This window comes from Solanum dulcamara, chromosome 1 (assembly GCF_947179165.1).
Source record: "Solanum dulcamara chromosome 1, daSolDulc1.2, whole genome shotgun sequence".
In the NCBI taxonomy this organism is placed as follows: domain Eukaryota; kingdom Viridiplantae; phylum Streptophyta; class Magnoliopsida; order Solanales; family Solanaceae; genus Solanum; species Solanum dulcamara.
This window is the reverse complement of record NC_077237.1, coordinates 16,417,766-16,442,588: the sequence shown is the minus strand read 5'-3', so window position 1 is coordinate 16,442,588 and position 24,823 is coordinate 16,417,766. Positions and strand designations below refer to the sequence as shown.

Below are 24,823 nucleotides of genomic sequence, written 5' to 3'. Positions count from 1 at the left end.
TTCTTTACAGTAGCATATTCGACTTATTTTTATCGGACCTCGAATGATTTTCAAAGGTCCAACCGAGAGCATTTTTGGACTTAGCATTCTGCTGTGATCTGATTTCTGGTGCAGGTGATTTTGTTTTTCGCGACCGCGAAGTGTTGCTCGCATTCGAGACCCACCCAAAACTTATTCTAAGCTATTGCAAAGGCCTACTTCTCTGTGTATCGCGATTGTGGGAGGTGGGGATGCAATCACGAAGAGTCTTTTTCTAGTGCTTCGCGATCGTGAGAGTAAGTGGTTCGCGATGCATAATTTGTGCGTGAACAATGTTAAGTCGTGAAAAAAGTCCCATTTCTGAAAAATCGCCATTGTTGTCGATTTGGAGCTTGGAGAAGGCGGTTTTGAGTAGATTTCTTGAGGAATATCTTGTGGGTAAGTCTCTTTTTCATTTCCACATCATTTATCTATGAATTTCCTTTACTACATCGTTGAAAAAAATCTAATTTTAAGTGAGAATTGTTGGGGGTTTTTGTTCTTAAAATTTCAATTTGGTTTTTATCGGTTTCTATTGTTTCTTGGCCTATTTTTATGGGTTTCCCTCCCACAAAATTTTCTCTATGAGTGGAACGTATTTTCAAAAGAAAATTTTAGATTTGACCCTTTTTTAAATTGATCAATTTTTGGACTATTTTACCCTCGATTTCGAAACCTATCAATATGGGTGTCATTGGACTCCTTATGACACGTATGTTTCATTCTTGATAGTGAGTTTTCATTTTGGGCGTTGAATTAAGGGTTGTTCATCCGGGAGAGCATTCGAGTGCGGTTTCGACAATTGAGGTAGGTTTGACTATCCATCTTGGGGCTGAGTTGGGGTGATGTCACGCCCCGGGAGGGTACCCTAGACGTAACCGGCACTCAAAAATCATTTCTGGCTCCCAAGCGAACCACATAGCCTAATCACATATCCGTTCATTCATTTAATCAGCGGAAGACAAGAAAATAAAGAGAATATTCGGTGGGTAACTCAAACATCAATCTAACTCAAAGAATAAAGGCCATGGGCCGACAAATCAACTCTAATATTTGTCATTATCAATAGTTTGACAAGAATAATTTTAAGGAAAGAAATACTCAATCGACGCATCACTATCTAGTCTATGAAGCCTCTATCACTACTATCTAATTGGTGCCAATGACATGTTCATGGCTACCTCAACTCAAAAATGAAAAAAGGCTAACTCAACGCAAGAATACACATATAGTGTCCTCCGAATGTAGGGGAGGACTCATCAATACGCTGAGAGTGGGAATGGATCTTCAACGGAGCGCCGATTGATGATCTCTAATACCTGTCTCTACATCATGAAACGATGCAGGACAAATGGCGTCAGTATGTGGAATGTACTGGTATGTAATATGGCAGAATAAAACATAGCTCAAGTAAGAGTAACGCTGGTTCAAATATCTCAACTCAGGAAGATAAGAGAAACTCAAATAAGGCATCATAAGTCTAAAGTAAGAATACATTTTTAGACAAGGACCAATCACACATCATACAATCCAATCCAATTATACACAATACAGTTCAATCAAATCGTATACCATCCGATTCAATCCAATCGTATATAATCAGTTCAATCCAGTCATATACGATCTGATCCAATCTAATCATATACCTTTCCATCGTACACTATCCAATCATATAAAATCAACTCAAAATCTACTCAATAATCAAATCAAAGGACTCAACTCAATAACTATGCAAATTAAATTATGCAACGTTTTACAATTCAACTCAAAGGACTCAACTCAATAAATATGTAACAACTCACTCAAGTGTCCCTAGGTCTAATAAGAAAACGGTTTAGACGGGACCAATCACATACCATTCAACTCAATCTGACTCAGAGTACTATCAAGACCTATTTGGGAGTTTCTCTTAACTGACAACCATCACTTATGAGCCAGTGAAAGTACAACAAACCGATGTTGTTGCCGCATCCGTTCATACTTTGCCAGGGTATGAACGAATCAACCATTCATAGATCCAATCCTACCAAGTCCTATAATTTCAAGACAAAACTCTCGGGGAAGCATCCGACTTTAACGGTTCCATCCCCCCTACGTTTGGCGACGTAGTTATATGGGTTCGAGTATGGACTATACTCTTGCCCAATTTGGTGCTCGATACTCCTCCCAAGACTCAATGCTCATAAAACTCCATCCAATCAACTCAATCAAATCATATTGACAAGTCTCATTACAACCTTGTCAACTCATCAACTCTATCATGATCAAATCTCTCTCAATCATACCATCCGATCAATCTCAATCATATCTTTCAAAGAAATTTAAATGAACATTTATAGCAACATATAGGCATAACCAATCATTTCCTTCATCCATTTGAGAAATCTTTGAGACTCATCACAACTTCAAGACTTTAAATCGGCGCTTTATAAAAGGCAACATTTTCAAGAAAATAACATCTTTTATCATAATCTACATAATTAAGAAGATCAACCAAACATATTTAACAACTCATCTTCATCAACTCATACTCACATAAAGGCCCATTTTAGGACTTCTTAACTCAACAACATCAACACATATAGAGTCAAACAAAATAGGGGACAAAGCTCATACAAACATAATCACATGGTTAAAGAGATCAATAAGACATATTAACAAGTAAAATGCTCAACTCATTTAAAATCAAAATACTCGTGTTCAAAATAGTTAAAAGACTCCTCAACTCAACTCATGCTTAAACTCTTTTTAAATCATAGATGAAAATAAGCATTTCTTAAACTCAAAGATGGTGTATAAATAGTTTAGGCAAAAATGCTCACAAATCATTCATTTAAAACTCCTTCTCAAAAGATCCTTTATTTTCAAAAATACTCATAAGACTCCAATCAACTCAATTTATGCAATTCACATATCACATAATCACATTAGACTCCAACCCACTTCATCACATAACATCCTCATCAACATATCTCTTCATCAATCATCCTACACATATTAAATAATTACTATTCACATCATCACTCACACCATCATCAAAACATCGTCATCACATCTTCATCATATATTATCATTTGCATCATCATCAAACATTATCATCACATCATTGTCAAGTATCATCATCACATCAAACATCTACTCCAAAAATCCTTATTTGGTCCTATATTCATTTTATAGAAGCAAAGGGACATTCTTAACTAACCAATTCATTCTTTTCATTCCAATCAATACATATATACACACAACTATCCATCTCAACCTCAAGAAATTTATGACAAAAAATCTCATCTTGGGTTCATGTGAATGAAACATGAACCCATACTCTCACCAAAACTCAACTCAAGAATATCGTCAATACCTATAAATCTATATACAAAGATACATTTGTAGTTAATAATATGAAAAATAACTATTTAGTAACTCAAGTCATTAAAATCATCAATCAACCATTTGTATCTAAAAACATTCCTTAGTTTAGGAAAAACTTTCAAGAAAACCTTTCTTGAAGGTGCAACTCTTTCACAACTCTTAACCAACACATCTATGGGCATATGGAAGAACTCAATCCATATTTTAGGTTAGCCTTATATACCTTGTTTGAAGACTTTGAAGAAACCTTGATGTTAGGTCTTCAATGGAAGGCTTGAATTCTTGAAGCATCTTAAAGGCAATCTTTGTTGGAGAAGGATTTGAAGAAGAAGAAGAAGAAGAAGAAGAGGAAGAGAGAAAATATTAGGGATTTTAGAGAGAGAGGGACTGAAAAATATGGTCCCAAAATGTCCAAGGATAGATATATATAATTAGGAGAAAAGTCCAAGTTGCCCCTCTTCTAAAATTCTGGAAATTTGGGCAAAAGTCTTGCTGGCGCTATAGTGGCACGTCGCGCCACTGCAGCGCCAAGCCAAAAGAGGGTTAAAACCCTGCACATCTAATAGTGGCGCATCGCGCCAAGACCCAAACTACTGAGGCTGTTTTATGTCGCTATAGTGGCGTGGGGCGCCACTGGAGCGCCAAGCCTAAATTTCGCCCAGGTCAGAATATTCCTGTAGTACTAGTCCTTAGTAAAATGGCCATAACTTTTGACTCCAAACTCCAAAAATTGCAATCTTAGTGGCGTTGGAAAGAAGACTCGAAGAAATTTAATATGGTAGGTCATGGGCCACCCAGTTCTTTATATCCTAGGAGATATGGTCGTTTGAAGTTTACCTTTATACTAACTCGTCCGAAAACTTAGTCGATTAGAGTTCTTTGGACTCGACTTGGTGTTAGAGATCCCTTATGACCCCTAAACACATCTAACACACTTAAAATACTTAAGAATTAATCCTAACTCATGTGTAGAATTATAAGTCCTTCGGTCCGAGTCTACCCATACGTGAAGAAATATTCGTGTCTTTGCGAAAAAAATTCCGGGGTGTCACAGGTGATTAGTCAAGTTCTATGTTGTAGACTTAGGGATGGGGTCGTAATATAGTTTGGGACTGTTAGTTTGCTTTGACATGCCCTGTGAGAGTTTATTTATATTGTGATGCTCGTTTGGGGGCTTATATGTGTTATGCAGCTTGTGGGGGGGCCTTATTTGATATTTTATCGGTGTTGAGACTTTGTAATTCATGACTTAACTGAGTTAGAGATGTTAAACAGTTATTTGACTTAAAATGCACGCATGAGAGGTTGAGTTAGGGGTTTTGAGCATACATGAGTATTGAAAAGTTGTAGAAAATGGGTGAACACTTAATTTGAGGCATTTTCTTTCCATTACTATCTATTGAGGGTGAATATTATGTTTATGTTAAGTTTTGAGAACTTTAAACCTTATATTATATGTTGAGTTGTATATTATATTCATGCCTTATATGATGTGAATTCATTATTCCTCATGCATACTATCATTGATCATTGAGAAGTTGAAAACTGTGGAAAATTATATTAGAGAAAAAAATGTGACACCTTTCGTATATCCTCGACCACGAGTAGGTGTCAAGCAAAAGAGATATTAGTATCATTAGTCTTTGGCCACGAGCTGGGTTGTAAGTTAGTTGATACATTGAGATTGTGATGAGGTATATGGTCTACGAGATCCCCATGGATCCTACTTAGTAGCATAGCTCGGCAGGTGTATACGACAGGTTGTGCGACAACCTTGATCCATCGTACCATCATATCATTGCATCAGCATATTGCATCGCATTGGGTTGATACCTGTGATACTTGACCTATCATCTTAACTGTGATATTGAGTTGTGTTTATGTGGCTACTTTAATCGCGTCGTTCTATATAAATTGGCGGTAGCATAGCCGGAGTGAGACTTTTCTGCGTGCACGTGAAAACGTTCCTTAGTTTATTTTATAGTTTTGATTAAATCCTTATACTCAATCGGTTAAACCTACTGATTACATGTGAACTGTACTCACCCCTACTTCTGTGTCCCTCTTTGATGCAGATCCTAGTCAGTGTATTCCACACGGCAGCTGATCTCCCTCTCTTGCGGATATCTTACTATTTAGATTAGTGGTGAGGTCTTGGGATTCGGACCGCCATTAGTTCTAGCTTTTATTTCCAATCTTTACTATTATCCGAAGACTTATGATGTATATCGTATTCGATCATTGTGTTACATGCTTTTTACACTTATGATACTAGGTTTTGGGATAATTTTGTTGTTGTCCTTTTATTACATTTATTTGTGGCCTGACTTTCCTTTGGAAGTCTCGTATGGTTTTACTTTTAGGTTTACACATCAGGATGGAGTTTGGGATGTGTGCCATTATGACCTCGATTTTCGTATCGTGACACTTACCTTACTCAAGCGAACCAACTAACGTAACATAACTCTTAATAAATACGAAAGAGATGAGATAAATTCATATCATAAGTAAATTTTTTAAAAAAGAACAAATTTCATTCATAAGTTTTCATTTAAATCAAAGATGTAATATCCAATAAAATAGAAAGATTTGTCAAGTTTACATCATTGAATATTTTAGACTCGTCTAATCAAAGAAGTCTCTAACATGGCATGAATAAATTGTTTTGCCAGGACAGGGTACCTATATATCATACCTATAAGCAAACTACAAAGGTTTATACAAAGTCTAGGCCTGAAGAGCAAGTGGAGTTACCCAGATAGCTAAACATAAGGAACCTAGCATGTTGCTTAATTGTCTCAATCAGTACCCGAGTCTGCATTAGTAAATGCACATCCTCCAACAAAAGAGATGTAAATACATATGAAGTTGATTTGTATGTAATATGACAAAATGAAATATAATAGAAGTACATGAACTAGATGAATAGCCAAAAAATCATAAATAAATTAGCATGAAAGAAATTAAAGGATTCAAATCATAAAGTTGACGCGTATTTTTGATTTCCTCCCTTATAATTAGTATTTTTATTAACACTATCACATAGATTCATCTCCATTGGGTTAAGAAGATCCATTAGTTGGTAAGTAGATCTATCATCTTACAATACATTATAGATTAAGAAAGAGTGGACAATAAAATCACAAGAGAAATATAAAATTAACAATACTTGAACTTACATTTTTGGATTGGGGCCTATCAACATGTATCCTACTTCCACTGTGGAAATCTTTTATAGTATGGATTATGGAACGTGTCTCAAGAGACAACTTATCACACAAGAAATAAATTGACTTTGTAATTTGATGTTACACTCTTGTTAAGTATTTGTTTAGACAAGAGGGTACGATGAAATATATTCAATCTTTTTCAAAGATAACATTTTGATATTTGGACTTTGTATACACATTTTAAAGTTAAACTAAACAATTGATTTTGGCTTTATCACTCAAAATCTACGTTTGCTTGTAACAAAGAAACACAGATGCTCGCGAAAAGAGAGAACATTAATTAACACAACAATAAAACTTTAACTTAATGCCTATCATGTTTACTAATCTCAAAAATAGCATAGTATTATTGAAGAAAAGCATTGATACTTAAAAATCTTTGTATTATATCAAAATCATGAAATTTAATTTCTCAAAACTACAAAACATACAAGATCAATTGTAACTAATTTATTCAAGAATTAGTGTAGGTCACTCAAAAAATTAATTTAATCTAGGAGATCACCTTAGTGCTTTTGCACATTTTTGGCCTTAAACTAAAAGGCATCTAAAGAAGCTCCAAGTGCAAATATTTCATATGCGTCAGCACTAAAAATACTATTACTATTACATCCACAATAACCCTTGCAAGCACATGACTCATCCCACGGTCTTCTCAACTTATTAATTTTTGTTGTCTCATTTACTTTAACCTTCATAGCTATTTTCACTGCTGGAGGTTTCACATCTTTATTAATATTCTTTGAAGTAGCCATGAATATTGCCCACTCCTCTATCTCCATTTCTGTTGACTCGAACACTCTTTTCCATGGAATTTCAACTCTCCCCAAGAGTTGTGAGCCACTAATATTCTTCCCAAGAAGTGGAAGATATTTTCTTGACCGGAGCTCGAAGACTACTGTTCCTTGCTTCATCATGTTAATGGAATCTTGATTTCCCATGCAATTCAATGAGAAAGATTCATCCCAAAATAAGTCTGATTTTGATGATATTTCTTGGCTGTTTAGCTTAACTTTTTGGTTGTTTCCTGCTGGAAGATAGCATCTAACAAACAAGTTGCTTTTTCCTAATGAACTTTGGTCTATGTTTCTTCCTTTTATGATTTGTATTTCACAAGTAATAGATGAAAAATCTTGAGTATTATATTTCTCCATGAAAAATTATGGTTGTTCTTTTGATGGGGTTGTTTTTGATGGTTTGTTTTGATGATGGGAAGCATTTAGTTAGTGAGGTATTTATAGTGGAAAAGTTCTACTAGCTTCACATTGGTTAGTGGAAATAAAGTGGTGCAACTAGCTAGCTAGCTAGGATTATTCTTGTAAAATATTAGAGAAAGAAAATCACCCACCAAATGAGGATTAGTGCTAACCTCGTAAAGAATATTTGATGGAGCTAAAGTGAATCCTTTGAGAATCATATAAAAGATTGCCTTTGTGAAAATTTCTTTAATACCTTTCCGGACTCTTGAAAGGTTAAAAAATGTGTGAAACGATTCTTAGGATAAGTACTGACGTGGACTGCATGTAGATGTTAAAACTAGGGCTTAGTGGGTTGATATGGAACTAGAGACGGTATCAAGTTTAACCAATGAAAGCATAATTAGCTAAAATTTGAATGGATCGGAGCAAATTGCTCATTAGTAGGGCATTTTAGGCATATACTTAACAATTTAAGAAAGAAAATAGAATAAGAAAAAAGAGAGAGGAGCAAATCAAATTTTTCTGTATCTTGTTGTACGCTCTTCTTAATACCAAGGATGACATTTATAGAAGAGGAGAAAACATAAAGTATGAAACAAAATATAATGGGTGGGCCCCACATAAAAAGGAAAAGGAAAAATTAATTGCAAGTGGACATCCAACTTTGTTCCACTTGTTGTTTAACACTTCCCCTTGGATGTCCACGTGAAATATGTCTCATTAAAATTTTTACAAGAAATAATATACATATTTATCGTAAACATTCTTGAATATTATGCCTCGTTAAAACCTTATTAGAAAAAATTTAGTGGGAAAAAGCCTAGTGAAGGAAAAAGAGTACACATATCTGATAATACGCCTTGAGTGCTGCCTCATTAAAAACCTTACCAGAAAAACCCAGTGTGACAAAACCTTGGTTAAGGAAAAAAGAGTGCAGCGCGTATTTTACTCCCCTGATGAAAACTTCATTTGGTATTTTGGAGATGACGCATTCCAATCTTATATCTTAGCTTCTCAAATGTTGATGTTGGTAATGCCTTTGTGAATAAATCTGTAAGATTATCACTTGAACAAACTTGTTGTACATCAATATCACCATTCTTCTGAAGATCATGTGTGAAGAATAATTTTGGTGAAATATGTTTCGTTCTGTCTCCTTTTATGAAGCCACCTTTCAATTGAGCTATGCACGCGACATTGTCTTCGAATATAATTATGGGTACTTTGACATCATTTTCTAGACTGCATCTTTCTTTGATGAACTGTATAATTGATCTCAACCACACACATTCTCTACTTGCTTCATGAATTGCTATTATTTCAGCATGATTTGAAGAAGTAGCAACAATAGACTGCTTTGTAGATCGTCGTGATATAGTAGTTCCTCTTTGTGTAAATAGATAGCCTGTCTGAGATCGAGCTTTATGTGGATCTGATAAATAACCTGCATCTGCATAACCAATAAGGTCTACACAACCTTTGTTAGTATAAAACAAATCCATCAATAGTACCCTTTAAGTATCGCAAAATATGCTTGATACCGTTCCAATGCCTTCGTGTTGGGGATGAACTATACCTTGCCAGCAAATTAACAGAAAATATTATATCAGGTCTGGTTGCATTAGCAAGATACATAAGTGCACCAATTGCACTGAGATATGGTACTTCAGGACCAAGAAGTTCCTCATCCTCTTCTGGAGGTCGAAATGGATCTTTTTTCACTTCAAGTGATCGAACAATCATTGGAGTACTTAATGGATGTGCTTTGTCTATGTCAATTCATTTTAAGATTTTCTTAGTGTAGGTAGATTGGGAGACAAAAATTCTGTCTGCTAAATGTACAATTTGCAGACCCAGACAAAGTTTTGTCTTTTCGAGATCTTTCATCTCAAATTCTTTATTAAGATATTCAATCGCCTTTTGGGCCTCTTCAGGGGTTCCAACGAGATTTATGTCATCAACATAAATGACGAGTATAACAAACTCTGATTTCGTTTTCTAAATAAAAACACATGGATAAATAATATCATTTATGTAGCCTTCATTTATTAAGTACTCACTAAGACGATTATACCACATACGTCCTGATTGTTTTAGACCATAAATGATCTTTACAATTTTATTGAGTACATCTTCCGAGACTTATTACATGCTTTAGGCAATTTTAATCCTTCTAAAATTTTCATATAAATTTCATTATCAAGTGAACCATACAACTAAACTAATTAGATAGCAAAAAATAATTCTATCCATAACATGTGAATATGTTTCTTCATAGTTGACCCCAAGTCTTTGAGAGAATCCGTGTGCAACAATGTGTGCATTGTATCTTATAAGTGCTGCTGCATGTAAGATAGTATGACCCCAAACAGTAATTGGCAATTTTGTTTTCATTAGTAGAGGTCTTGCTATCAATTATAGGCGCTTAATAAATGACTCCGCAAGACCATTTTGAGTATGAACATAAGCAACATGATATTCAATTTTTATCCCAATTGATATCAAAAGCTTGAGATGTAAATTCTCCAGCATTATCAAGGCGAATGGCCTTAATTGGATAATCTGGGAATTGCGTCCTTAATCTTATTATTTGTGCTAACAACTTCGCAAATGCCAGGTTGCGGGATGATAAAGAGGCACGTATGAGACCATCTAGATGTTGCATCTATTAGGACAATAAAATATCTAAATAATTCACTAGGTGGATGATTAGGTTCACATATATCTCCATGTATACGCTCTAAAAAGCCAGGAGATTCGATGCTAACCTTCAAGGTCGATGGTTTGACGATTAATTTTCCTTGATAACAAGCAGATAATGAAAATTCATCATTCGTAAGAATCTTTTGGTTCTTTAACGAATGTCCAGTTGAATTTTCAAGAATTCCTCTCATTATTATTGATCCAGGATGACCTATTCGATCATGCCATAACACAAATGTATTTAGATTGGTAAACTTCTGGTTTACGATCAAATATGCTTCAATTGCACTAATTTTTGCATAATATAGGCCAGACAACAAAGTTGTTAATTTTTTCAAAATATATTTCTGGCCCGAGACACTCTTGGTTATACCAAGATATTAAGTATTTATTTCATTTAGTGTCTCAACATGATATCCATTTTTGCGGATATTTTTATAACTTAACAAGTTTCTTGGGGATTTAGAAGAGAATAGTGCATCTTCTATAATAATTTTTGTCCCCTTAGGCAAAATTATAATAGCTCTTCCGGATCTTTCAATCATTTTTTAATTATCAAAAATTTTACTAACATTTTCTTTTCTTCTAAACAAGTTGGAAAAATATTTCTCGTCTATAAAAATAGCATGAGTTGTTCCACTATCAATTACAAAAATATCCTTGTGATTGATCATTGATCCAAATAAAATTTGAGGCATATCCATATTTTTCTTCAAAAAAAATAAAGTAAATATTATGATTAAGACATGGCTCATTACACAAATTTTATTTATTTATACGGACTAGAAATATCATTTAGTACGGACAAATAAAAAGAAAATTCTTTAAATATAATTAGACTTATCAATATTCATATTGTCTTCTGGAAAATTAAAAAAATCAGCTACATCCAGATGCATAGGCTCAATATTATCTTCATAGATAAAGTTTGTCTCTGGATTATTTTCTGTCCTCTTCAAGGATGCCTGATATAGCTGAACCAGACGTTTTGATGACCGGCAAGTCCGTGACCAGTTCCCCACACCTCCACATCTATGACATATACTTTCTGAATTTTTCTTTAGTAAAGCTTCTGACTTTTCACTCTTCTTTTTGTACTGCTGATCATTTCTCAGTGCCAGTCGAGTATCATGATTATAATTTCTTTTTGGACCATGACACGACCACGACTGGGGCCATGACTTCTTTCTCGTTGGTTATAATTTACCTGATTCACTTCAGAGAGTGGCAAAGAACCAACGGGCCGACTATCATGATTTTTCATTAATAGTTCATTGTGGCGTTCAGCAATAAAATGATGAGAAAGTAATTCAGAATATTTTTAAACCTTTTTTCGCGATATTGCTGCTGTAGGAGCATATTTGCGGGTGGAAATATGGAGTATGTTTTTTTTCAGTTTATTTTGTTCAGTGATTTCTTCTCCGCATAAATTTAACTGAGCTATAATTCTAAACAAGGAAGAATTATATTCGGTTATATTTTTGAAATCCATTAATCTCAGATTTAGACAATCATGACGTGCTTGTGGAAGCATGACCAACTTCAGGTGGTCATATCTTTCTTTTAAATTTTTTCACAATTTAAGGGGATCTTTTAATGTGAGATATTGTAATTTTAATCCCTCGTCAAGATAGTGGTGGATATATATCATGGCTTTGGCACGGTCTTGACTAAATGCCGTATTTTTATCTTTGATGGTGTCTGTCAGACCCATCGATTCTAGATGTATTTCGACATCAAGTGGCCATAATGAGTAGCCTTTTTCAGAAATATCAAGAGCAACAAATTCAAGTTTTGAAATATTAGACATTTTAAGAAAATAAAATTCTTACCCTTTTTGTTACCTTCTATAGCTCAAAGCGACGGAGGCTCGTGCTGATAACATGTTATAAAATAAACCAACAATTTAAGAAAGAAAATAGAGTAAGAGAAAAGAGAGAGGAGAGAATCAAATCTTTCTGTATCTTGTTGTACGTTCTTCTTAATGCCAAGGATGACATTTATAGAAGAGGAGAAAACATAAAGTATGAAATAGAATATAAGGGGTGGGTCCCACATCTTAACTGTGATATTGAGTTGTATTTATGTGTTTACTTTAATCGCGTCGTTCTATATAAATTGGCGGTAGCATAGCCGGAGTGAGACTTTTCTGCGTGCACGTGAAAACGTTCCTTAGTTTATTTTATAGTTTTGATTAAATCCTTATACTCAATCGGTTAAACCTACTGATTACATGTGAACTGTACTCACCCCTACTTCTGTGTCCCTCTTTGATGCAGATCCTAGTCAGTGTATTCCACACGGCAGCTGATCTCCCTCTCTTGCGGATATCTTACTATTTAGATTAGTGGTGAGGTCTTGGGATTCGGACCGCCATTAGTTCTAGCTTTTATTTCCAATCTTTACTATTATCCGAAGACTTATGATGTATATCGTATTCGATCATTGTGTTACATGCTTTTTTACACTTATGATACTAGGTTTTGGGATAATTTTGTTGTTGTCCTTTTATTACATTTATTTGTGGCCTGACTTTCCTTTGGAAGTCTCGTATGGTTTTACTTTTAGGTTTACACATCAGGATGGAGTTTGGGATGTGTGCCATTATGACCTCGATTTTCGTATCGTGACACTTACCTTACTCAAGCGAACCAACTAACGTAACATAACTCTTAATAAATACGAAAGAGATGAGATAAATTCATATCATAAGTAAATTTTTTAAAAAAGAACAAATTTCATTCATAAGTTTTCATTTAAATCAAAGATGTAATATCCAATAAAATAGAAAGATTTGTCAAGTTTACATCATTGAATATTTTAGACTCGTCTAATCAAAGAAGTCTCTAACATGGCATGAATAAATTGTTTTGCCAGGACAGGGTACCTATATATCATACCTATAAGCAAACTACAAAGGTTTATACAAAGTCTAGGCCTGAAGAGCAAGTGGAGTTACCCAGATAGCTAAACATAAGGAACCTAGCATGTTGCTTAATTGTCTCAATCAGTACCCGAGTCTGCATTAGTAAATGCACATCCTCCAACAAAAGAGATGTAAATACATATGAAGTTGATTTGTATGTAATATGACAAAATGAAATATAATAGAAGTACATGAACTAGATGAATAGCCAAAAAATCATAAATAAATTAGCATGAAAGAAATTAAAGGATTCAAATCATAAAGTTGACGCGTATTTTTGATTTCCTCCCTTATAATTAGTATTTTTATTAACACTATCACATAGATTCATCTCCATTGGGTTAAGAAGATCCATTAGTTGGTAAGTAGATCTATCATCTTACAATACATTATAGATTAAGAAAGAGTGGACAATAAAATCACAAGAGAAATATAAAATTAACAATACTTGAACTTACATTTTTGGATTGGGGCCTATCAACATGTATCCTACTTCCACTGTGGAAATCTTTTATAGTATGGATTATGGAACGTGTCTCAAGAGACAACTTATCACACAAGAAATAAATTGACTTTGTAATTTGATGTTACACTCTTGTTAAGTATTTGTTTAGACAAGAGGGTACGATGAAATATATTCAATCTTTTTCAAAGATAACATTTTGATATTTGGACTTTGTATACACATTTTAAAGTTAAACTAAACAATTGATTTTGGCTTTATCACTCAAAATCTACGTTTGCTTGTAACAAAGAAACACAGATGCTCGCGAAAAGAGAGAACATTAATTAACACAACAATAAAACTTTAACTTAATGCCTATCATGTTTACTAATCTCAAAAATAGCATAGTATTATTGAAGAAAAGCATTGATACTTAAAAATCTTTGTATTATATCAAAATCATGAAATTTAATTTCTCAAAACTACAAAACATACAAGATCAATTGTAACTAATTTATTCAAGAATTAGTGTAGGTCACTCAAAAAATTAATTTAATCTAGGAGATCACCTTAGTGCTTTTGCACATTTTTGGCCTTAAACTAAAAGGCATCTAAAGAAGCTCCAAGTGCAAATATTTCATATGCGTCAGCACTAAAAATACTATTACTATTACATCCACAATAACCCTTGCAAGCACATGACTCATCCCACGGTCTTCTCAACTTATTAATTTTTGTTGTCTCATTTACTTTAACCTTCATAGCTATTTTCACTGCTGGAGGTTTCACATCTTTATTAATATTCTTTGAAGTAGCCATGAATATTGCCCACTCCTCTATCTCCATTTCTGTTGACTCGAACACTCTTTTCCATGGAATTTCAACTCTCCCCAAGAGTTGTGAGCCACTAATATTCTTCCCAAGAAGTGGAAGATATTTTCTTGACCGGAGCTCGAAGACTACTGTTCCTTGCTTCATCATGTTAATGGAATCTTGATTTCCCATGCAATTCAATGAGAAAGATTCATCCCAAAATAAGTCTGATTTTGATGATATTTCTTGGCTGTTTAGCTTAACTTTTTGGTTGTTTCCTGCTGGAAGATAGCATCTAACAAACAAGTTGCTTTTTCCTAATGAACTTTGGTCTATGTTTCTTCCTTTTATGATTTGTATTTCACAAGTAATAGATGAAAAATCTTGAGTATTATATTTCTCCATGAAAAATTATGGTTGTTCTTTTGATGGGGTTGTTTTTGATGGTTTGTTTTGATGATGGGAAGCATTTAGTTAGTGAGGTATTTATAGTGGAAAAGTTCTACTAGCTTCACATTGGTTAGTGGAAATAAAGTGGTGCAACTAGCTAGCTAGCTAGGATTATTCTTGTAAAATATTAGAGAAAGAAAATCACCCACCAAATGAGGATTAGTGCTAACCTCGTAAAGAATATTTGATGGAGCTAAAGTGAATCCTTTGAGAATCATATAAAAGATTGCCTTTGTGAAAATTTCTTTAATACCTTTCCGGACTCTTGAAAGGTTAAAAAATGTGTGAAACGATTCTTAGGATAAGTACTGACGTGGACTGCATGTAGATGTTAAAACTAGGGCTTAGTGGGTTGATATGGAACTAGAGACGGTATCAAGTTTAACCAATGAAAGCATAATTAGCTAAAATTTGAATGGATCGGAGCAAATTGCTCATTAGTAGGGCATTTTAGGCATATACTTAACAATTTAAGAAAGAAAATAGAATAAGAAAAAAGAGAGAGGAGCAAATCAAATTTTTCTGTATCTTGTTGTACGCTCTTCTTAATACCAAGGATGACATTTATAGAAGATGAGAAAACATAAAGTATGAAACAAAATATAATGGGTGGGCCCCACATAAAAAGGAAAAGGAAAAATTAATTGCAAGTGGACATCCAACTTTGTTCCACTTGTTGTTTAACACTTCCCCTTGGATGTCCACGTGAAATATGTCTCATTAAAATTTTTACAAGAAATAATATACATATTTATCGTAAACATTCTTGAATATTGTGCCTCGTTAAAACCTTATTAGAAAAAATTTAGTGGGAAAAAGCCTAGTGAAGGAAAAAGAGTACACATATCTGATAATACGCCTTGAGTGCTGCCTCATTAAAAACCTTACCAGAAAAACCCAGTGTGACAAAACCTTGGTTAAGAAAAAAAGAGTGCAGCGCGTATTTTACTCCCCTGATGAAAACTTCATTTGGTATTTTGGAGATGACGCATTCCAATCTTATATCTTAGCTTCTCAAATGTTGATGTTGGTAATGCCTTTGTGAATAAATCTGTAAGATTATCACTTGAACAAACTTGTTGTACATCAATATCACCATTCTTCTGAAGATCATGTGTGAAGAATAATTTTGGTGAAATATGTTTCGTTCTGTCTCCTTTTATGAAGCCACCTTTCAATTGAGCTATGCACGCGACATTGTCTTCGAATATAATTATGGGTACTTTGACATCATTTTCTAGACTGCATCTTTCTTTGATGAACTGTATAATTGATCTCAACCACACACATTCTCTACTTGCTTCATGAATTGCTATTATTTCAGCATGATTTGAAGAAGTAGCAACAATAGACTGCTTTGTAGATCGTCGTGATATAGTAGTTCCTCTTTGTGTAAATAGATAGCCTGTCTGAGATCGAGCTTTATGTGGATCTGATAAATAACCTGCATCTGCATAACCAATAAGGTCTACACAACCTTTGTTAGTATAAAACAAATCCATCAATAGTACCCTTTAAGTATCGCAAAATATGCTTGATACCGTTCCAATGCCTTCGTGTTGGGGATGAACTATACCTTGCCAGCAAATTAACAGAAAATATTATATCAGGTCTGGTTGCATTAGCAAGATACATAAGTGCACCAATTGCACTGAGATATGGTACTTCAGGACCAAGAAGTTCCTCATCCTCTTCTGGAGGTCGAAATTGATCTTTTTTCACTTCAAGTGATCGAACAATCATTGGAGTACTTAATGGATGTGCTTTGTGTATGTCAATTCATTTTAAGATTTTCTTAGTGTAGGTAGATTGGGAGACAAAAATTCTGTCTGCTAAATGTACAATTTGCAGACCCAGACAAAGTTTTGTCTTTTCGAGATCTTTCATCTCAAATTCTTTATTAAGATATTCAATCGCCTTTTGGGCCTCTTCAGGGGTTCCAACGAGATTTATGTCATCAACATAAATGACGAGTATAACAAACTCTGATTTCGTTTTCTAAATAAAAACACATGGATAAATAATATCATTTATGTAGCCTTCATTTATTAAGTACTCACTAAGACGATTATACCACATACGTCCTGATTGTTTTAGACCATAAATGATCTTTACAATTTTATTGAGTACATCTTCCGAGACTTATTACATGCTTTAGGCAATTTTAATCCTTCTAAAATTTTCATATAAATTTCATTATCAAGTGAACCATACAACTAAACTAATTAGATAGCAAAAAATAATTCTATCCATAACATGTGAATATGTTTCTTCATAGTTGACCCCAAGTCTTTGAGAGAATCCGTGTGCAACAATGTGTGCATTGTATCTTATAAGTGCTGCTGCATGTAAGATAGTATGACCCCAAACAGTAATTGACAATTTTGTTTTCATTAGTAGAGGTCTTGCTATCAATTATAGGCGCTTAATAAATGACTCCGCAAGACCATTTTGAGTATGAACATAAGCAACATGATATTCAATTTTTATCCCAATTGATATCAAAAGCTTGAGATGTAAATTCTCCAGCATTATCAAGGCGAATGGCCTTAATTGGATAATCTGGGAATTGCGTCCTTAATCTTATTATTTGTGCTAACAACTTCGCAAATGCCAGGTTGCGGGATGATAAAGAGGCACGTATGAGACCATCTAGATGTTGCATCTATTAGGACAATAAAATATCTAAATAATTCACTAGGTGGATGATTAGGTTCACATATATCTCCATGTATACGCTCTAAAAAGCCAGGAGATTCGATGCTAACCTTCAAGGTCGATGGTTTGACGATTAATTTTCCTTGATAACAAGCAGATAATGAAAATTCATCATTCGTAAGAATCTTTTGGTTCTTTAACGAATGTCCAGTTGAATTTTCAAGAATTCCTCTCATTATTATTGATCCAGGATGACCTATTCGATCATGCCATAACACAAATGTATTTAAATTGGTAAACTTTTGGTTTACGATCAAATATGCTTCAATTGCACTAATTTTTGCATAATATAGGCCAGACAACAAAGTTGTTAATTTTTTCAAAATATATTTCTGGCCCGAGACACTCTTGGTTATACCAAGATATTAAGTATTTATTTCATTTAGTGTCTCAACGTGATATCCATTTTTGCGGATATTTTTATAACTTAACAAGTTTCTTGGGGATTTAGAAGAGAATAGTGCATCTTCTATAATAATTTTTGTCCCCTTAGGCAAAATTATAATAGCTCTTCCGGATCTTTCAATCATTTTTTAATTATCAAAAATTTTACTAACATTTTCTTTTCTTCTAAACAAGTTGGAAAAATATTTCTCGTCTATAAAAATAGCATGAGTTGTTCCACTATCAATTACAAAAATATCCTTGTGATTGATCATTGATCCAAATAAAATTTGAGGCATATCCATATTTTTCTTCAAAAAAAATAAAGTAAATATTATGATTAAGACATGGCTCATTACACAAATTTTATTTATTTATACGGACTAGAAATATCATTTAGTATGGACAAATAAAAAGAAAATTCTTTAAATATAATTAGACTTATCAATATTCATATTGTCTTCTGGAAAATTAAAAAAATCAGCTACATCCAGATGCATAGGCTCAATATTATCTTCATAGATAAAGTTTGTCTCTGGATTATTTTCTGTCCTCTTCAAGGATGCCTGATATAGCTGAACCAGACATTTTGATGACTGGCAAGTCCGTGACCAGTTCCCCACACCTCCACATCTATGACATATACTTTCTGAATTTTTCTTTAGTAAAGCTTCTGACTTTTCACTCTTCCTTTTGTACTGCTGATCATTTCTCAGTGCCAGTCGAGTATCATGATTATAATTTCTTTTTAGACCATGACACGACCACGACTGGGGCCATGACTTCTTTCTCGTTGGTTATAATTTACCTGATTCACTTCAGAGAGTGGCAAAGAACCAACGGGCCGACTATCATGATTTTTCATTAATAGTTCATTGTGGCGTTCAGCAATAAAATGATGAGAAAGTAATTCAGAATATTTTTAAACCTTTTTTCGCGATATTGCTGCTGTAGGAGCATATTTGCGGGTGAAAATATGGAGTATGTTTTTTTCAGTTTATTTTGTTCAGTGATTTCTTCTCCGCATAAATTTAACTGAGCTATAATTCTAAACAAGGAAGAATTATATTCGGTTATATTTTTGAAATACATTAATCTCAGATTTAGACAATCATGACGTGCTTGTGGAAGCATGACCAACTTCAGGTGGTCATATCTTTCTTTTAAATTTTTTCACAATTTAAGGGGATCTTTTAATATGAGATATTGTAATTTTAATCCCTCGTCAAGATAGTGGTGGATAAATATCATGGCTTTGGCACGGTCTTGACTAAATGCCGTATTTTTATCTTTGATGGTGTCTGTCAGACCCATCGATTCTAGATGTATTTCGACATCAAGTGGCCATAATGAGTAGCCTTTTTCAGAAATATCAAGAGCAACAAATTCAAGTTTTGAAATATTAGACATTTTAAGAAAATAAAATTCTTACCCTTTTTGTTACCTTCTATAGCTCAAAGCGACGGAGGCTCGTGCTGATAACATGTTATAAAATAAACTAACAATTTAAGAAAGAAAATAGAGTAAGAGAAAAGAGAGAGGAGCAAATTAAATTTTTCTGTATCTTGTTGTACGTTCTTCTTAATGCCAAGAATGGCATTTACAGAAGAGGAGAAAAACATAAAGTATGAAACAAAATATAAGGGGTGGGCCCCACATAAAAAGGAAAAGGAAAAATTAATTGCAAGTGGACATCCAAATTTGTTCCACTTGTTGTTTAACATATATAACTTAATTAAGTTACCTCTTTTTAAAGGAGGAAGCCCGTTAAAGTTGTGTAACACTTCAGAAGCCCCTTAGTACAAATCATTGTGGAACAGTTCAGAAAAATTGAATTTAAATTTTTTTGAGATTTACGGACCATAAATGGAACCATGGCTCGTGAAAACTGTAGGCCAACCTCAGAAATCAGAAATCTTGGGCTAAGATTTAGCAGCCAAGTTTACGGATCGTAGGGGTTCATAGCTTGAAGTTTAGGAACTTGGAATATGAACTTGTACAGGATGAGAGAGAATTATGGGTCGCAGTGTGTTTTACGGCTCGTAGTTAGGAGTCGTAGATCAATCCTCTTGGACTTGGCATTTTCGGTATAATTAGTTCTACGAGTGTCAGTATATGTCGTGTTTGGAATTACGGACCGTAGTTTGGGTCTGTGGTTTCAAACTTCAGAATCTCATATTTCAATATATTCATTCTACGGATGAATCGTAGTTTGAACTATAATAAGGTCTTGTAAATTGAAACTTCAGAAATTACAATCTTGGCACGTTTTCTACAGACATCTACGGTCCATAATAGTGTCTATAGATGCCTCCGACAACTTTTTAATCAGGAGCTTTTCAGTCTTCTCCCATTTTAATCTTTATACTACGTCATTTTGGACTATTTCAAGTGGGGTTAACTGATTTCTAAGGACCCTAACCTCTCATTGTCTCATAATTCACCCAATTAAGATTTCTTCTCTCTCAAGCTTCCTCCCAAGCCAAGAACTAGGGTTCCAAACTTCAATCTTATAATCCAAGATTCAAGCTAGGAATTTCATTGCAGATATGTGGAATTTCATCAATGGGTTCCCTTCCACCCATTGAGTCCCAAAAAAACCCTAAATTCTCAAGTTCTATGATTCTCCAAATCTAGGGTTTTTATGATTTTCATGGTTTCTTATTGAATTTTAATTATTCTTTAAGTATCACTACAAAAAACACGGCTATTAGCCACGCGTAAAACTGTGGCTACATGTTAACCAAACCGTGGCTACCACAACTTCGCCACAGTTGTCAGCATGCCTATAACGGGCGTTGCCCGTAAATTAGCCACAGTTTTATCGTCTGTGGTAACATTTATGTAGCCACGGTCTTGTGTGTGTATTATCCACGGTATAGTCGTAGGTAAAGTTAATTGCCGGAAAATAAATTCCATTTTTAAAAATTAATTAGCGACGGTTTAAAATTTTAAGTAGCCACGATTAACCTAATAAAATGCAGGATATTAATCTCAACCGTGGCAAAATGTGCAGTTTTGTTTTTAGCAAAGTAGCAGTTAATTCCCTACAATAACCTGATACTATACACTAACAAATCCACAAATCCTTACTTTAATTATCTACTCATCATATATATATTACTAACAAAATGTAAGTTTCATTAATAGCACAAGTACTGCTAGTGTAATCAAAATGCAAAAAGCTAGAAGCAACACCATATATATATATATATAAACTAAGAAGAATCTAAGTTCAAAGTAGGCAATTCACTACCAAATTTAGTTTGTAAAAATCTATGAAGAGTTGCCAAGTAATTCTCATTTTGTGCAAGCCGTTTCTTGGTCTCCTCAAGCTTTTCCTTGGTCTCTTCATATCCGATCAGGTTTTCTTCCAAGATTTCTACATGTTTCTCTAGGTCTTCAACACGTTGATGAGATATGTTACTGGAACTACCGACGTTAGCATGACTAATTGAATGTCCAGGCATCCCAAAAGTTGTTGAAGGACAAACATTACCACCTATACCACGCACACGATCAGAATGTTCAACTCCAAATACTTTTCCAGTGGCGTCATTAGGATGAGCCAATATCTTCAACGGAACACCTAAAGTAGCAGCACGTTCTTGATCTTCAGGTAGATGCTTTGACATTTTATCCTGCAAACAAAATAGAAGACATGATACTAAGTAGTTGCAATATTTGATCCATCCAACACCCTGCAACAACATCAAAGAGTCAGCAACTGATCATGAAGCTTCAAACATTCATCTGAACTGCAGCAACATACAGAGCTGTAACATGCTGTATTCAATGCAAGCTGCAACATTCTTGGAGTTCAAATCAACTAGAGTGCAGATACATAGAGTTCAAATCAAATAGAGTGCTGATACATAGAACTTTAGCTCAACCAAGTCAGAATTCAACACTTCCTGAACTTATAGAGAAACAAGAATTGCTATAGGCACTTCAATACTAAATTCAAATACAGTGTTACAAACAAGACATAAGAAAAAAGGAATAGGATGATCTCTATAGCTAGTAACACAAATCATAAATCATTAATATGGCAAAGATCGGAGAAACAGTTAATTCAAAAACATGCTGAATTGCCTATCGCTTTCCACTAAAACTAATCATTCTTTCATGATGCAGTTATAGCTACATGAATCAAATGAGCCAAACAAAATCTTTAACCAAGTCATCATCTTTTTTCCCTATACATTCAGCTATATTTATGTCTCAGCTTAACAAATAAATAATTATGATTAACTCAATTGGCTAGCAGATCTAACATACTGTAGCACCAACACTACCAGGTAAGTCAACAGAATCATGTTTTCTGAATGTGGAGTTCCCATTGGATGTTCAATCAATAAAATAGTTTTGACTTCTAATTAGTAATCAGATTGAGAATTGTATTATAGGTGTGCAACTTACAAATGCAGTTAGCTGGCTTATTTTATCTCATACTACTATAGACTATAGATGCTATTTCATTGTAACATGGCCTGTCTGACACCCCTTCCTTGAAAAGGGGAAAAATCCTTTGATTTTTTCACTTATATAAGAGAAGATATCGTCAGAAATAAAACTCATATGAATAATAATTAAATGGAATTATAATTATGATAGTATCTACTAATTGCTTATTGTTTTCATGCTGCATACTGCTTTGCAAGCACGTAGTTTTCTACTTAAAATCCACATGCCGTCAAAACAAAGAGCATGTGCAAATTCATTTACCAGTTATCAAGACATATAAAATAAAATGATTTACAATAGATGAGTGTCTCTAGTATCATACGCAAATGGCGACAAAATTTTTAATCAGTCAAGACTTGTTCAAAGTTCAGTATGACTAAAAAAAAATTTGTTGTATGTAAAAACTAAAAATAGAACAGAACTCAATGACCATAAAAACCATTAGATATTCTAAGAAGGCAGCTGCAATGTCACAATGCCACTGTTAAAAGAAATTTCCAGGTGGTCATTGGCAAATACCCACATAGTTCAGTTATTTCCACAAATATCAACAAACCATGTGTAGGATAAAGTTACATAACTTAAGAAGATAAATAAAGTATATTTAAAACAGAATAAAAAAATGTCATTTCTAGACCAAGACTGTCACAAAAAGTAGATAAGTATTTAAATCTTACCGCTAAAATCTTTCCCTCTTCATTAACATAATTGCCATTATTTTTAAGTAAAGTTGACAAAACAACTTTTCTTCGGCACACGGGCCTTCCCAATTTTTGCTCCTATCATTAACCAAGTATAGATAAAAATAATTAATAAGCAACACATTTTATTTTGTATAATAAAGTTGCTCTCAAATAAGAATAAAATTAACACGCAAGCAAAACAAAGAACTACAAGAGTTTTGCTTGTCCCTCTGTTTGTCCCTCTTTAAAGAACTAATTAGTCGATATTTATACAAAATCTTCTAGGAAGAGTTGTCTCAAAAAAGAACACCCTACAAGAGAAAACAACACTCTTCTTCTTTTACGTTACTGCAATAAGATGACAAACATAGCAAGATACATATAAAAAAGAAGAAAGCTTAAAGATAAACAAAATGAAGGGTAAAGATGTAAAGTTATAATTCAAATGCATCTCATATTTTCATTTTGATGGAATTAACATACTTATGGAGTTTTTCATATACTCCTTATCTACATAAGTTAACAAAATTTAAGAATTACAGCTCCATATCAGACTTTGTGAATTTTCTTATCAAAAATATATTTCTATTCAAAAAATGTTTAAAATTGTTGTTCCACTCTGAGGCTGCAGCTAATTTGGTCTATTCGAAAAGTACTTGTGTTTCAAAGGGGTAATATAACATATAATCTTGATAATTCAAAAATTAGGAAGTTCTTGATTTATTTTAAGGCGATATGTTGCAGACATGGCTAGTAGATGACAGATTGAGTGAGGATGAACAATTGAAAGCACCAAAAGGAACATTATTTTGTATAATAAAGTTTCTCTCAAATAAACTTCAAGGTAAAGAAACTTACCATTTGACGACCTCTCCTTGCATTGCTTTTACTACTACAGGCATGTGAAACTTTAAGTTTTTTTTTGTTTCTCGCATTTTGTGCACTTTGTGTCTGCGGTAATCAAACATTCTTCCAAATATATAGACTCAAAGTAGCAATATCTATACATTAAAGTAGCGACATAGCAATTTGTGAAGCATAACAGTTCTTTAAAAGTCTTTAAGGCGATAAATTTTGGCCAAAAATATAGTAGTGATTGTTTTGAGTTTCAGGGTGAAGGATGATGAAATAAACTAAAGAGACAAGTACAGACAGCCTATGGATGGATTACTTCCAACTTCAGAACCTGATGTTAACATAGCTCTTGAGAAATGCAATTGTTTTGCTCGGAATGTAACTCAAATTTTCCCAAAAAAGGTGCAGTAGTTTTACTTAAAATATGGCTGCAATTTCACTCGAATTTGACCAAAAAATAAGAGCGTACTTCAACTACTAAGGAGCAAGATAATCATTCAAAGAACGCCATGCAAATTCAAGTTACAATACATTCCTAAGACCTTTACTTAGGCGAATACAGT

General features: G+C 33.9%; 2 protein-coding genes across 2 annotated transcripts; both read right to left on the bottom strand.

Moving 5' to 3' along the window:
* Window positions 1-7,098: 7,098 nt before the first annotated feature.
* Window positions 7,099-7,927, bottom strand: LOC129887436 (uncharacterized). The gene has a single exon (XM_055962542.1). The coding sequence runs from the start codon at window positions 7,769-7,771 to the stop codon at window positions 7,154-7,156; it is 618 nt and encodes a 205-aa protein (XP_055818517.1). The 5' UTR covers window positions 7,772-7,927; the 3' UTR covers window positions 7,099-7,153.
* A 6,508-nt stretch (window positions 7,928-14,435) lies between these two features.
* LOC129887429 (uncharacterized) lies at window positions 14,436-15,264 on the bottom strand. Its single transcript, XM_055962532.1, has one exon. It carries the CDS (start codon window positions 15,106-15,108, stop codon window positions 14,491-14,493), a length of 618 nt encoding a protein of 205 aa, XP_055818507.1. The 5' UTR covers window positions 15,109-15,264; the 3' UTR covers window positions 14,436-14,490.
* Between the last annotated feature and the right edge of the window lie 9,559 nt (window positions 15,265-24,823).